The following is a 16689-nucleotide window of genomic DNA, read 5'->3' as shown; positions in this document are numbered from 1 at the left end:
CAACTTGAGGGGCACGAAACGGCGGCAAAACACGACCGTCCCGCACGCGAACAAAAGAAGACTGACGAACACGAGCCGGTTCGGGCGGGAAGACGGCCGCGCATGCGCACGCGAGAACTAGCAAAGGCCTTTGCTAGTGAAGTTTCCGATTGGAGGGGCTGCCGTGGACGTCACCATCAGTGAGAACAAGCAGCCTGCTTGTCCTCAGAGAATGTTATTAAGCATTTTAGCTTGTAAAGCATGCTTTACATGGGAAAATGGTTCTTATAAAGTTGCACCCAGGTATACACACCCAAAAACAGGCACAGTGCAAGATCAGCACATATGTGTTCCCCTGGGGTGGTTTGGCCAGAGCCAAGATATATGCATGTATTTTGTAAAGTACACATCAGCGCACACATACACCTTCTTCAGAACAGGTATGCATTTGTGCAAGTTAACGGGTGTACTGTCTAGGATAGTCTTGAGATCCCATTTCATAATGTTATAATGCTTTTGAATCACTCTATGATGCGACCGCACCTCAAATACTGTGTGCAATTCTTGTCACCGCATCTCAAAAATGATGTAGCAGAATTAGAAAAGGTACAGAGAAGGGTGATGAAAATGATAAAAGGGAATGGGAGATATGATAAAGGTCTATAAAATAGTGAGTGGAGTGGAATAGGTAGATGTGAATTGCTTGTTTACTCTTTCTGAAAATACTAGGACTAGGGGGTACACAAAGAAGCTACCAAGTACTAAATTTAAAACAAACTGGAGAAAATATTTTTTCACTCAGCATGTAATTAAACTCTGGAATTCACCAGAGAATGTGGTAAAAGCAGTTAGCTTAGCAGGGCTTTAAAAAGGTTTGAATTATTTCTTATAAAGGAAAGTCCATAAACTATTATTAAGACAGACTTGGGAAAATCCACTGCTTATTTCTAGGATAACAAAAAATGTGCACAGAGTGTATGAATGAAAATATAATAACCCTAAGGGCTATTTAACTAAGGTGAGAAAGAGTCTCATATGTAATACTGTGATAAATAAGAGGCTGTCCTAGCCGGGGCAGGCCACTAGATGGCGCTGTTCCCCTAAAATGTCCAGGATGTCCGGGTGAGCCACTAGAGGGAGCCATTAGGGGCCGGGATGTGGAGGTTGCTAGGACCGGGGAGAGTCCTGGGATGGCTATAGGTGCAGGCGGTTATGGGCTGGGTCCTGTTTAGCTATTAACCACTTTATACCCCACCTGAGATGTGAAAGAAAAAGAGGAGAGCTGGTAACTGAAGGAAGAGAATCCTCGTGGAAAGAACTAGCTAAACCCTATGGACTTGTGGTGGACTGTGTGCTCAAGGAAGAAAAACAGGCTGGGGTAAGAAGTCCCTAAAACATTAGTGTTGGACTGTGTAGCCTCAGTACTTAGAGGAACTGTGTGTTCAAAGAAGGAAGGACTGGGTGTCCAAAGAAGAAGTAGGGCTGTGTGTCCCAGTACTGAGAAGCAGGCTGCAAAGCCTGGGGTTAGAAGTCCCCAAAGTATTGAGGTTGGTGCTGAGCCCAGGAATCTGTGTGGGGAGAATCAGTGTGAAGATATGTAAATATATAAAGTATTTAAGCTAGAAGAACTGTGCCCAGGGGCTGGAATAAAGAATTTGCCTGAATATGCTGTTGGTAAGACCTGTTTAATTTTGCCTCTGGAGAACCAGGTCACCTTGAGCGTGAAAGGATAACATGCTAATCTGCATACAATTTGCATACTGAGAACCAGCTCACCCTGAGTGTAAAAGGGGCTCAGGAGCTTGAGGTTGGATTGCTCAGGATGCTGAGAAAAGACTGTTTGGAGTCCGGTTCAGAGGCCACAGGCCAGTGAGGCCTGCTGGACAGTGGGAGCAGAAGTCTCATCTTCACAATACATGATAATATTTCTTTCACTCAACAGGTGAATCGCTTATTCGTGTTCATATCTTAATCATGGGCTCAGCCTCCACCATCCTAATTCTACTAACAAAAAAGTGACTTGCACAAAATTCTCAATACGCTAATGCACACTGCACTTATCTTAGGCAGGTTGGTGCGCTCTTAGACCCCGACAGGTCCCCGTTTCGTGTTCACTTTGTCAAGGGGGAGTGCCACCAATTCTACTAACAAAAAAGTGACTTGCACAAAATTCTCAATACGCTAATGCACACATAGATGCCTGGGGCAGTAATCGGAATTGGTGGCACTCCCCCTTGACAAAGTGAACACGAAACGGGGACCTGTTGGGGTCTAAGAGCGCACCAACCTGCCTAAGATAAGTGCAGTGTGCATTAGCGTATTGAGAATTTTGTGCAAGTCACTTTTTTGTTAGTAGAATTAAGATGGTGGAGGCTGAGTCAATGATTAAGATATGAACACGAATAAGCAATTCACCTGTTGAGTGAAAGAAATATTATCATGTATTACATATGAGACTCTTCCTCACCTTAGTTAAATAGCCCTTAGGGTTATTATATTTGCATTCATACACTCTGTGCACATTTTTTGTTATTTTTCGTCACGGGACAGAGTGATGGTCCACAATTATTTAACAGTTATTTCTAGGATAAGCAGCACAAAATCAGTTTTACTGTTTTGGGATCTTGCCAGGTACTTGTGGCCTGGATTAGCCACTGTTGGAAAGAGGAAATTGGGTTTGATGGACCTTCGGTCTGTCCCAGTATGGCAACGCTTATGTTCTTAAAAACTGGACACCATTTTTGGACTTTATTTTTATTATTATTATTACTAACTAGAACATTAAGGGGTCCTTTTACTAAGCTGTGGTAAGTGCCAAAATGGTTTTATCATGGAACGAGCTCAGGCATCCTAAAGTAAGTTTGAAATCAGCACACACTAACCATGCACGAAAGAATTAATTTTTGTGTGATGGGGAGTCTCTGGGAGCAGGAGTGGGAATTTCCGTGTTAATCAGTTAGCGCAATACATTATCGAAAAATGATTAGCACAGGATTACCGCGTGAGCCCCTATCGCCTACAAAATAGATGTTGGTAAATGCTAACACTATAACTTTCTTTTTTAATGGTGACATTAGCAAATGGCCATTAATGCAAAATAAGGAAAATTGGCCACTTTACTGCCTTGGAAAAATGGCCTTAGTCCATGGGAAACACCTGTGCAAGGCCACATTTACTGCAGCTTAGTAAGGGAAAATTAGGTTCTTACCTTGGTAATTTTCTTTCCTTTAGTCACAGTAGATAAATCCATTACGAATGGGTTGTGTCCACCTACCAGCAGGGGGAGATAGAGAACACTGAAAACCATAGTGCCTCCTGGACGGCTAGCTCCATCTGCCTCTCAGTATTTGAAGCTTCCAAAGCAGTGTTAAACGGCAAAGTAGCATAACATGAACTTTCCTCACAGCAAACAAACGCCCCAGAAAAGGAGCAATAACACAAAGGAGGGCCAAACTCAACCTCCTGTAGTAGAATAGAAATCCTGAAGACTGTTTTCCAACTTCTCCCAATGAGGGAACATGTCTGCAGGAAAAAACTGAACACAAAACAGAGTCAATCAGGGACGGATCATGGATTCATCTGCTGTGACTAAAGGAAAAAAAATTACCAAGATAATGAACCTAATTTTTCCTTCCTTGTCATCAGTAGCAGATGAATCCATTACAAATGGGATGTATCAAAGCAATCCCTAGATAGGGCGGGAGCAAGCCACACCACGCGCCAGTACTTGTGCTCTAAAAAGCGCGCCCCTCCTGGCAGCCACATCCAGCCTGTAATGACGGGCAAAAGAGAGCTTAGAAGCCCAAGTAGCAGCACTACATCTTGAAAAGAGAGTGCTCCCGTCTCAGCCCAAGAGGAAGAAATCGCTCTTGTGGAATGTGCCTTAAAGGCGTTAGGCGGAGGCCGGCCAGATAGCAGATATGCAGAAAAAAATGGCTTCCTTAAGCCAACGGGCTATAATGGCTTTAGACGCTGGAGACCCTCTGCGAGGACCTGACAACAATACAAAAAGGTGAGCAGCGGTCCTGAAAGCATTTGACATCTGCAGATACTGCAACAGAGCCCTGCGCACATCCAGAAGGTGCAACTGCCCAAAAGATTCCGGAAACTCCTCCCTAGTAAAGGAGGGCAGAAAAATAGGCTTTAGGTGAAATGCTGAAAGCACCTTAGGCAGGAAGGAAGGCACAGTACGTACCATAACTCCGGACTCTGAGAATTGCAGAAATGGGTCTCGACAGGACAGAGCCTGGAGCTCAGACACCCGTCTCACAGATGTAATGGCCACCAAAAAGACTGTCTTTAGAGTCACATCCTTCTCCGAAGCTCGCCTCAGCAGCTTGAAGGGCGAACACTGAAGAGCCCCAGGTTCCAAGCTGGACAAGGTGCCCACACGGGAGGACAGAGCCGAAACACCCCTCTAAGAAACCGTGCAATGTCTGGATGCGCAGCTAAGGAGAGGCCAGCGACCTTCCCTCGAAAGCATGCCAATGCTGCCACTTGCACCCGCAGGGAATTATAGGCCAAGCCTTTTTGTACACCATCCTGCAAAAAGTCAAGAATCGGCGAGACAGAAGCCCGCAAGGTGTGATCGTCTTTGGAACACACCAGGCCTCAAACTGGCGCCAAATCCGCCACTTGCAGGCCTGCAAGGGAGTGGAGATGACCTAGTTAGAATAGCCCTTGTCTCGCAATTGCGCCCTCTCAATAGCCATGCTGTAAGACCAAAGCGTCAGGGATCCTCCATGGTTACCGGGCCCTGCGTAAACAGGTTCGGTACCAGAGGCAAAGGAAGAGGAGCCTCCACCAGCATCCGCCGGAGGTCCGCATACCACGGCCGCCTGGGCCAATCTGGGGCAATGAGAATCACCACTCCCTGGTGCAGCCAAATTCGCAGGAGTACTCGCCCTATCAAGGGCCAAGGCGGGAACACATATAGGAGGCCCAGAGGCCAGGGTTGAGCCAAGGCATCCAACCCCACCAAACGAGGATCTCTGCGTCTGCTGTAAAAGCACAGGACTTTGGCATTTGTGCTTGACGCCATCAGATCCGCTACTGGCGTTCCCCATTTGGCACAGAGTTGAAGGAACACTTCGTCTTCCAACTCCCACTCTGCTGGGTCGATGTGGTGTCTGCTTAGATAATTGGCTTGCATGTTGCTCTGACCTGCAATGTGAGCTGCTGACAGGAACTGTAGATGCAGCTCGGCCCTGTGGCAAATCTGAGCGGCCTGCGGGGCCAGTGCTCTGCACTGCATTCCGCCTTGACGATTTATGAAGGCCACTGCCGTCATATTGTCCGACAGCACTCTGACAGCCAATCCCTCCAAGATCGATTGAAAGGCCAGCAACGCCTGGAAAATTGCTTTTTAACTCCAAGCGATTGATGGACCTCTTCGATTCTTTGAGTGTCCACAGACCCTGGGCATGCCTCTCCTGGCAATGAGCTCCCCCAGCCCTTCAGGCTGGCATCGGTTACCACCAGGCACAAGTCGGGGAGCGCTAACGGCATTCCTCGCTGCAGCTTGCTGTCTGAGAGCCACCACTCCATGCTGAGTCGGGCCGCAGGGAGCCAACTGAGTCTGCACTGATAATCCTGGGAAATGGGAGACCAACGTTGTAGCAGGGAACACTGCAGCGGTCTCATGTGCGCTCTCGCCCAAGGCACCACTTCTAGGGTGGCCGTCGTCGACCCCAAGAGCTGGACAATGTCCCAAGCTTGAGGGCGAGGCATCCTCAGGAGCAGACGGACCTTGGTCTGAAGCTTGCACCGCCTTTGCTCAGGTAAAAAACCCAACCCCGAGGCCGTGTCGAACCGAACCTCCAAATACTCTAGAGATTGAGAGGGGGGTCAGGTGACTTTTGGGTATATTGACGACCCAGCCCAGAGATTGCAGTACTGAGACCACTCTGGCTGTTACATGATGACTCTCTTCTGCAGAGTCTGCTCTGATGAGCCAGTTGTCGAGGTACGGGTGAACCCGGATACCCTCTCTCCTGAGAAAGAGAGCTACTACCACCATTACCTTGGAAAAGGTTCGGGGAGCTGTGGCGAGACCAAAAGGCAAGGCCCGAAACTGAAAGTATTTTCCCAACACCGCAAACCGGAGAAACCATTGGTGCGGGGACCAAATAGGGATGTACAAGTAAGCTTCTCTCAGATCTAGAGACGTGAGAAACTCTCCTGGCTGAACCGCCGCAATGACGGAGCGCAGGGTTTCCATGTGGAAATGCCGTACTTTGAGTGACTCGTTGACTTTCTTCTAGAATGGGCCGAAAAAAGACCCGCCTTTTCGCAGCACCACAAAGTAAATGGAGTAACGGCCGCGTTCGGCAGGAGGCACGGGGATCACCGCTCCCAGGTGCAACAAGCCTTGCAAGGTCTCCTCTACCACCGCGAGAGGAAAGTTAGAGGCAACAGCTACAGAGGCACTCCGGAGGTCCAGAAGAGTGGGAAAGGCAGGGAAAGGACGAACCAATGTGCCTGCATCCACATAGAAGAGTGTGGGAAAGGCAGAGGCAGGGCAAACCTATATGCCTGCATCCACATAGGGGGAAGGGTAAGGCAGGGAAAGGGCTAACCTATGTGCCTTTAAGTGGAGCTGCAATAGCCACAACACCCCTGCTACAACAGGCAAAAGCACAGGAGCCACCCCAGGCAGATTCTTGAAGGAGCTGAATAAGCTGCGTCCAACCCTGCTGGGAGATAGAGAATACAGAGGCAGATGGAGCTAGCCGTCCAGGAGGCACTATGGTTTTCAGTGTTCTCTATCTCCCCCTGCTGGTAGATGGACACAACCCATTCGTAATGGATTCATCTGCTGCTGATGACAAGGAAAAAGACCCCAAAGTTTCCTCTATGCACAAAGCTCCCACAGACCCATGAAGATTGCAGGTGACTTAGTAGAACAAAGGCCGAAATATATTTAGTAAACTTAGGCACCAGTCCAAAACTTTTAGGAGCCAGGGAATGGTTCTGTTACTCTTTTTTGCTCTTTTTATTCTTACTGTTTTGCTTACATATAAAACTGAACCAAAAACAAAATATTTTGCCTTTCAGAACTGTACGTGTCAAATTGCTGAGTGATCTGGGTTCGTGGGATTTTTCCAGCCTTGCACTGGATGGATTGGTTTTGGCTGCCAAAAGAAGTGTGTACAATGAACATCTCTGGTTCCCATCAGCTGTGTATTTTATTTTGGGAATATCAAGCTGAATTTGAAATGTAGTTATCTGTTGGGATCATCCACTCTACAAGGAAAACTGCCGATATAGTCGGAGCTAAGCAACCAGCCAGCAAGAATCAGTGGGAGGGGGGGAGGCGTGCGCCCAAGACAGGGGCCAAGCAGAAAACAATCTTTAAAAGCTTCTGGTCCTGGATATTGTTCTTAATTGTAGGTAGACTAGGGAACCCTCACTGCAGCTCTAACTCTTGCTGACCCTCTCTTAAGGCTTGCTGCCCATTTCCTTCTGATACTGCATGACTAAGCATTTGAGCTACCTGTTCTCATGAGACTGCATCCGTGTGGCTCAAATATACCAGGCAAAAATATGGCAATTTAAATTACTATTTTTCATATTCTGGACTATCAGTTAATCCAATGAAGTGTTAATCCACTAATCAATACAAACTCCAAGGAGTGGATGAAATGACCTCAGAAGTGTCATGCTGTGATACTATACTTTAATCACGGTGAATTACACTACACACCAGAATCGTCACTGGTCTCACACCACCTCCCATCCCAAGAGAAGTGTGATGTCAGAAGGCGGTGTGCCCAGCAATAAGCCTCCAAGGAAAATGTGAGGGAATTGGCAAACTGGGGAAAGAGCAAGTGGGAAGGGGCTGAGGACAGGGACAAGATGATCGAGGCTGATGACATGGGATGGTGTTTGAGAACAGCATTTATTGGGTAAACAGAGCGTGAAGGGAGATGAAACAAAATGAATGGTTCCAGCTTCTCTCTCAAGTAATGGACCCGGCTCTCTCACTGAAGTTTCTGAGGTTTTTCAGGGGGGGAGGGGGAGGCTTGTTTGTTTGTTCCTTGAGCATAGCCAAGAACAAGGTCTCAATCCCCGGTATTGCAGTGCATAGGGAATGTGGTAATGCCAGCAGAACAAAGTCTAGGTTTCAGGTCACTGCTCTGGGTAACTTCTTCAACCAAATCAGAGGTTTTGTTTACCACACACAGTATTAAAACCTCCCAAGATCTCCACTAGACAATCTGCCAGGGACTCCTTGGGTGACCTTCAGTCTTCCAAAAGTCAGTATTTCTAAATGTAATGAATTAATTCCTAACACTTAAATTAACAATGGTTATTTCTCTGTTGGAAGCTCAAAGCCAAACACTACCCCTCTGAAATAACTGCTAAAAGCTAGGTTTTTAAAAGCTTGACATAACCTTACTTGTGAATGAAAAGTACAAGAGAAAATATCCAGAACTTTTGTTACTACTTGGAAGACAGTGTCCATCCAAATCTTACAGCAAGTCACACATGAAAGATCACATGTGCCTGAAGAGATATTTGTAGGGGGCTCCACAGCCATGGCTTATGATGTACAAATAATTTTTACCACCAATAAAGAGCCCTAGAGACTCAAGTCCTTCTTTTGTCTGAAACTCACAAATCCTGTCTGGCAGGATTTTATAAGTTTGCAAAGTCCGCACTGGAAGGGTAAGCCCTTTGGGGATTCATTTCTCATTTTAAAATATCACAATTAGGTTAAACCCCATGGGAACGCATACAGAGAGGCATTTATTAGTTTTGGTAATGCAAGAAGGACTGGATTTTGGAATCTCCCTTTCTTGCTGTTATCCATGCCCCCCCCCCCCCCCCCCCCACCACACACACACACACACAATCTTTGCTGTCTGGTATCTCCAAACCATAAAATAGAAGATGATTGTATTGGACTTGGACCAGGCAGCCCATATATGGTGGGGTACGGTAACTGTTTTCAATCAAAGAATATTAACCTTAATATGGAGAGGCAAAACTCCCTACTTTCTAAGTACCAGGAAATGAAAAAGGAAAAAAAATAGTCAATTTCATCTTTCATTAACATCTTTAAAAAAAAAAAAAAAACAGGATATAGCTGTTCATCAGACCTCCTAAACCACAGCAACTGGCACAGATGTAAATATTTGCCATTCTTTTATTTTTGTTAAAGTTAATCTAACCGTGGATTAGAAGTTTAGTGGTTAAAGTAGAGGGCTGAGAAACAGGGAAGCCAAGATTCAAAATCCTGCATCTCCCACTGACACTCCCTGTGACCTCAGGCAAATCACTTAACACTCCATTGGGTCAAGTATACATTTTTAATATGTATTTTTGTAATTTGTAATATTATTTCAATTTTACATTCAAGCAAAAATACTTGTACAGAAAAAAAAACTGCTCACAGAGAAAATACATAAGGCAAAAAAAAAGGAAAAACAAAAACTGTACAGCAGTACAAATCAACAACAGAACCAATTATGAAATGGGACAACAAGAAAATTTTTGAAAGAAAAAGAAAAACTACAGATGAGATAGAGTACAACCTATATTTACAAGAACTCCTCAGGGGCAGGAGTCAATGTAAATCGATCTCTCCTTGAAGCCAAAATACTGTTACATGAGAGGGCTCAAAGAAAACATACTTTGTAGCAGTAGCGTAGCCAGACCTCAATTTTTGGGTGGGCCTGGGGGTGGACTGGGTGGACATGACCCACATATTTCCTCTCTGTCCATCCCCCTCCCGTAAAGGTAAATACCTAGGCTGGCGGGGGATCTCCGGGCCTTGCCAGCTGAAGAATCTTCTGGATGCCCCCACGGCTTGAGAAGTCCCATCCTTGCGCCAGCTGGTGGCGGGAAGCAGCGTTCAGCAGCGTTGCCTGCGTGCCTGCCTTTTGAAATAATTCGTCTACCCAGGCTCTGCTGCATTTACTTCTTCGCCCGTCGCGAAGCGCTGCCGTTCGCACAGGCAGCTCCGCTCCCCTTTGCCGCGTCCATCTGGCCCTACGTATCCAATACAGGAAGTGGATCAGAGAGGGCCAGATGGACGCGGCAAAGGAGCTGCCTGTGCGAACGGCAGCGCTTTGCGACGGGCGAAGAAGTAAATGCAGGGGAGCCTGGGGAGACTAATTATTTTAAAAGGCAGGCAACGCTGCTGAACGCTGCTTCCTGGACCCAGCGGAGCCGCGGGAGAAAAGGCAGCGACAGCAGCAGGATGTTGGATGGGCGGGCCTGCAGGGAAAGTGGCTGGGCCCCGTGGCTACGCCCCTGCTTTGTAGACTAAATAATTTCCCAAACATTTCCATGGAAATGTCAGAAAAAAAAATTCTCAGGTACAAACTTAGGGGCCCTTTTACTAAGCTGCAGTCAGCACTAACGCGTGGTTACTGCAGATTAAAAACCACTATTGTGGGCAAGCTCAGACATCCCACAGTAGTTTTGGCATCTGTGCACGCTTCCTCATGCTAAAAAATATATTTCATTGTTTCGCGCTGGAGCCATAACTGGGGGTGGGGGGGGGGGGGATGGGGAGAGAGCAGGCTTGCACTGCGCTAATTGGTTAGTGCAGCTGCAACACTGTGTGCTAACCGATTAGCATGTGAGCCTCAACCACCTAGAAAATAGTTGTCCATATTTTTTCACAAAGGCACGCTAGTGCTTTTAGCGCATGCAAAAAATAAGCATGCGCTAAATGTTAGAGTCGCCCATATATTTCTATGGGCATCGCTAGCATTTATAGCATGTGCTAATGATTAGCGTGCCCTAAAACCGCTTGCATGCCTTTGTAAAAGGAACCCTTAGATTTTAAACCCTGTGGGGACAGAAAAATTGCTAAGGTACCTCAATGCAACCCGCCTTGAGCTGTCAATGAAAAGGTGCGACCTAAATCCAAAATAAATAGCTGAGGGATCTCTTATTTCCTCCACCTCTGGGATTTAAAATAAGAAAAGATGACGAAATCCTATGCAATGACGGATCTGGTCAAACATTCTATTTCTCTACTGGCATTATACTGTTACAATTACAAATTCATAGGAACGTTATTTTCAAAGCTACTTATCCAGCTAAATCGCAATTTACCTGAACAGAACTGACAGCTCACAAAGGCACAAACGTTGTTCTTGAGGGCACTTTCGTGAGAAAATAATGCCAGTAGATTACATTTTCAAGTTTGCAGACATTATTTTCATAGAAAACCATGTGCAAATGGCCCTAGGTCCTTTGTATCCATGGCAAATTTCAGAGCACAAGCATACCTTTCGCTTTCTCTTTTAAAGCAGTAAAAATGTACATGGTCTTTGTCCCAACATGGGTAGATAGAACATAAGCTCTCCTCTCAGTCTAACAGTTCTGAGACAAACTAGGTAATGCTCTGGGTTGCACCATCCTTATTTAAAAAGAAAAAAAGAAAAAAAACTTTCCACAATAAAATTAAAAATAACTCACAAGAAATGAGTTCTTATGATTTTTAACTCTGCAATTCTTCAGGCACCTATTATGTAGCATGCATGAGAAAAAGAACACCTCCTTCTGATCTCTTCTGCTAGCTCAAAACAACCCTTCCCCAAGTCCTCATGGGACTATTCTAGGACAGAAAGGAGGAAACAGGAAGCACCAAGACACAACAGAACTCAGAATACTAAGGTTATGATACTCCTATAACAGTGAGTCCTCCATCATCCCAGTGGCATATACTGTGTCCTACTATGTTACGTCCCAGTTCATGCTCCATGTCAAGCCTTCTGTTCCCTAGTAACACCTAGCAACCCACAATTTCAGGGTTCTGGAAAGCACTGCAATGACCACACTGGATGGTGGGAATGGAAGTGAAGCAGGGATTAAAAAAAAAAAAGAGGAAAGACACCCAGGATGTTGAGCACAAAGACACATAAGTGCTGGATCCCAATGAACTGGAGGAAACGGACAACTCAAAATTTCACTCCCCCCCCCCCCCATTAAAAAAAAAACGTCACAAAGTCACACAGCACTATACACAGGCATTTCATGGCTGTCAGTAGCCCATTCCCAGACACAATATAAAGAACTGCACTCCTTCCCACTTACCCAGACTCTTTCGCAGTTCCTCACATTGGCTGACGTGAGGGAACTTGAGGATTTCCTTCCACTTTTTACTCCTCCCTTTCCGCTTCCCTCCACCGCCTGCAACAATGCAAGAGAAAAGAATGAACTGAGGTAATCACTTCTGAGAAAAGAAAAGGTAAGAAAAGAGAGAATGTAATGGTTACACAGTAATATGTAGATGAATTAAAGAATGAAACAACCCCCAGCCCACAAAACAAGGCTTGCCAATCAGTCCCCTTCACCTTTCCATTCTTAACAGACACAGAATCTATATGCTAATATTAATATATAGATGCATCATCAGTATTCTGGAAAAATTAGGCTGATCCTTAATGGGTTGACACCTTCTACCAGATCTATGTATGAACTGCCCAAAAACCCATTCAGTACAATCCCTGTACAGTCCTAAAATGTTGAGAATAGCATCTTTGGCCAATTCTCAGCTTGACTCCAAAATAGGTAGCACAGCCAGTATGGTTCCTAGCACTTTGCAGTATTCCCTTGACAGTCCAGTGGGCTTGTACATGCAAGCTTGTTAGGTGGATTGAACAGTCACTTAAATAGATTCACAGTATGTTTGATACCATCATGCCTTTTTATAGAAACATTATGTCTTACCTTATCATTTTCTTTCCTTTAGTAACAGCAGATGGATCCAGGAACAAATGGTTATGACCATCTACCAGCAGAAAGAGACAGAGGAAAGCATACTGAAATCTGCTATATAGGATGGAGTGCATCTTGGCCAGTCAGTATTTCTCATAACAAAGCAGAAAGTGACAGTGCGGCGGCCATTCTCCTTCCTCACAATGAGTCCAAAACACCATCCTCAAGGAACTAGCCCACTTAGCAACCTGAAATCAATAACCCTAAACAGAGAAACAACTGAGAATACCAGACAAGATGCAGAGAAAAGAAACTTATCAGGTAAGATCATTTTCCCCTCCTTTAGCATTAGCAACAGATGAAGACAGGAACAAATGGGATGTAGCAAAGCAGTCCTCAAACAGGGCAGGAAACAGAGACAGCTGCAGAAAGAACCAATGCTCCAAACGAAGCGTCTGCCCTCACCACAATATAAAAACAATAATGCTTGGAAAAGGTGTGCGAGGGCCAAGTCGCTGACCTACATATCTCTGAGAGAAAAGCATAAAAGGGGAGGTGTCTTACCAGCCAGCATATAGGCCAAAGCAATAGTTTCCTTAATCCAGCAAGCAACTGTTGCCTTAGAGGCTGCATTTCCCATATTAGGCCTTTTGAAAAGGACGAAAAGATGATCTGACCACTGGAATTTCGTTGGAAATTTGCAGATATCGGATGAGCGCCCGACATTCAAGGAATGTAACGATACAAAATCCTTCCCTACAAAAAGACAGGAGAAACAATGGCTGGTTTAGATGGAAGGCGGAAACCACATTCGGTAAAAAGGAAGGCACTGTGCGTAAGGTAAATCCTGTCTACGAGAGGATCCCTACACAACAAAGTCTGCAATTCTGAAACTGTGCAAGCAGAAGCTATAGCCACCAACAGCACAAATTTAAATGTCACCTTTCAAAGCAGTTCAAAAGACAGTTTCTGAAGAAAGCAGAGCACCAAATGTAGATTCTAGTCCAGACACAGTGGACAAAGAGGGGGCTTCAAGCAACTGACTCCTTTCAAAAAGTGGTTGATGTCAGGATGTGCAGACAAAGAAGAATTATGCAGGCGACCCTTATAACAGGCCAAGGCTGCCACCTGAAGCTTGAGAGAGTTATAGGTCAAACCCTTTCCAAGCCTGTCTTATAGAAAGGCCAACATTTGCAGTAAGGAAGAGCGAAGAGGGGATGATACACTTCAAACACGAGTATAGGCAAACAAAGTAGAGTGCTTTTTCACCTGCAGCAAAAGTAGCAAGGGCAGCATCCAAATACCCCCTCTTCCTCAGTTTGGCCCTCTCAAGAGCCAGGCCATAAGACCAAAGTGGGATGAATCCTCCAGCTGCAGTGGCCCCTGCTGGAGTAACCCACAACCTGAAGGGAGGTGGAATGGCTTGTCAATTAGTAGATGGATCACATCCACATACCAAGGCACCTAGGTGTAACAAGGATCACCCGACCCGAAGAAGGAGCATGTGGTGAAGCACACTCCTTATCATGGGCCAGTCCGGAAACACAGAGCAGGCCAGACCTCAACCAGGGCATCCATTCCCTCAAGCCAAACTCCCCCCTTCTTCTGAAGAATCTGGGAACTTTGGCATCTTGACGCCATGAATCCAGAACCAGGATCCTCCACGTGTCCGTGATCTGTCAAAAAATTTCCATTACAAGTTCCCACTTTCCAAGATCCAGGGAGGTCCTATCCAAATAATCCACCTGGACATTCAAGGTCCCCGCTATGTGAGCCGCCAAAATCAAAGGCACATACTTCTCTGCCCACTGAATCAGGAGACAATCCTCCAATGCCAGCTGAGCAGTTCAGGTGCCGCTCTGTTTATGTACACCACCAATGTGATGTTGTCTGAGAGTACCCAGACCAGGGTGCCCTAAAGGACATGCTGAAAGGTCAGCAGAGCCACCCTGAGCGCCAGATAATTAACAAGGCAGCTCGCTTCTGTTTTGCTCCACAGGCCCTGAACATTGAGATGGAGGCAATGGGCCCTGCCACCAGTCAAACTGGTATCCGTCACCACCATCACCCACGCTGAGGTAGCGAGTAAGAACCCTTAGAGAAGATTGCGAGACCAGAGCTACTAGGACATGCTGATAATTGCAAGCGGAGACCAAAACAGCCAAAGGGAATATTCCTGCAACATGGGAGACCAGTGGAACAATAGAGACAGCTAAAGAGGGTATTTGTGAGCTCTGCCCCAAGGGGCCACATCGGGGGTTGCTGCCATGGACCAGAAGACCCGAACATAATCCCCAGGCACGAGAGTTCAGAACCTGCAACAAAAGGTAAATCTGAGACTGAATTTGGTCTTTCCTGTGGTCTAGGAGGAACATCTTACTCCACAGGGTACTGAAGTGCACCCCCAAATATTCCAGACTCTGCAACAGAGACAAACAGTTCTTGGGGAAGTAATCACCCAACCTGACAATTGAAAAAGTGAGATCACCCTGGATGTGGCCTGAACACTGTCTTGCATGGACAAGGCTCTGATCAGCCAATCATCCAGATACCATCTGGATCTCCCTCCTTCTGCAGAAATGCCACCATGACCTTGGAAAAAGTTCCAGGAGCTGTAGTGAGACCGAAAGGCATTGCTCAGAACTGAAAATGCTCCTCCAGCACCATAAACCGAAGGAAGCGCTGGTGCGGTGGGCAAATTGGAATATAGAGAGGCAAGCCTCCTTGAGATCCAGCAAAGTGAGGAACTCCCCTGGCTTGACAACCACCACCATTGAGCGTAAGGTCTCCATGCAAAGTGCTTGACCTGCAGGGCCCTGTTGATGAGCTTGAGATACAGGACTAGACGAAAGGAACCTCCTTTCTTCGGAACCACAAAATAGATGAAGTACCAGCCCTGACCCCCATTCACCCACGGCACCAGCTGGAGTGCCCCTAAGACTAGTAGGGTCTGCAGTGTGGACCGAACCCCCCCTCTCACTTGTGGGCACCCTTGCATGGGGATTACAAGAAACAAATCTCCGATTGGAGAGGAGAACTCTAATTTCTAATCATCACTGATAAGATCCAGAACCCACTGATGTGATGTAATTCTGGTCCACTCCTTGACAAATTCAGATAGGCACCCCACTATGGCTGCCTGTGGACAGATGCCCCACCATTGTGACGGACAACAGGTGGAAGCAGACTTGGTAGACTGGGAAGGATCTCTTTTGTCCAAACAAAAGGACTGCTTCTGCTGATATCTGAGTCTCTGGTAGAAAGGAACCCTTCCAGGTCTATAGCGCTTCAAGTCCCTAAGGTGAAGCCAAAACTGACCAAACCTAATTGAGCCCTTTGGCTTGTCCTCAGGCAACCACTGCATCTTAGAGTCCTCCAAGTCCTTCATCAACCTCTCCAGATGCTCTCCAAAAAGAAGCCCACCCTGAAAGGGTAATCTTGTAAGATGTTGATTGGATGTGGCATCTGCTACCCAATGCCTCAGCCAGAGTAAATGCCTGGCAGTAACTGCCAAGCCACCTGCTTGGCCTAGGCTCTAATTAGATCATACAACTCATCCACTAAGTAAGCAAAGCCCAACTCCACAGCAGGGAAATCAAGAGTTATTGAACCATCAGAACAAGAGGCAGAGTCCACCCTCTGCTGTATACAAGCAAGGAATGCCCTGGCGGCATATGAACTACTGCCAGCCACTTGTAAGGAAAGAGCCGAATCCTCGAAGGAAAGCTTCAAGCCGATTCCAGCTTCCTATCTCGGAAATCCTTAAGAGCAATGCTGTCCTTCACCGGGAAAGCAGTCTTCTTAGTCACAGTGGCCACAAAGGCATCCACTTTGGGCAACTTCAGTTTGTCTAGCTCCTCTGCCGCAATGGGGTATAGACATGACAATGCCCTAGCCACCTTGAGGCTGGAATCAGGGGTAGACCATTGGGCAGAAATCAATTCTTGCATGGCTCATCTATAGGAGAAGACTTGGGAGGCTCAATACTGGCCAAAGGATTGGATGTGGCCACTAAGTGAGTGGCAGGAG

General features: G+C 46.3%; 1 protein-coding gene across 1 annotated transcript in view; it reads right to left on the bottom strand.

The window, feature by feature from the left end:
- Positions 1-16689, bottom strand: part of LOC115469368 (G protein-coupled receptor kinase 5-like) — a 217143-nt gene that overhangs the window by 98219 nt on the left and 102235 nt on the right. Inside the window, exon 2 of the mRNA XM_030201944.1 lies at positions 12037-12132. Within this exon, the coding sequence (XP_030057804.1) occupies positions 12037-12132 (96 nt within the window). The remainder of the gene's footprint in view (positions 1-12036; positions 12133-16689) is intronic.

Source organism: Microcaecilia unicolor, chromosome 4 (genome assembly GCF_901765095.1).
Source record: "Microcaecilia unicolor chromosome 4, aMicUni1.1, whole genome shotgun sequence".
In the NCBI taxonomy this organism is placed as follows: domain Eukaryota; kingdom Metazoa; phylum Chordata; class Amphibia; order Gymnophiona; family Siphonopidae; genus Microcaecilia; species Microcaecilia unicolor.
The sequence above is the reverse complement of the archived record's forward strand: the minus strand, read 5'-3'. Positions and strand labels throughout refer to the sequence as shown.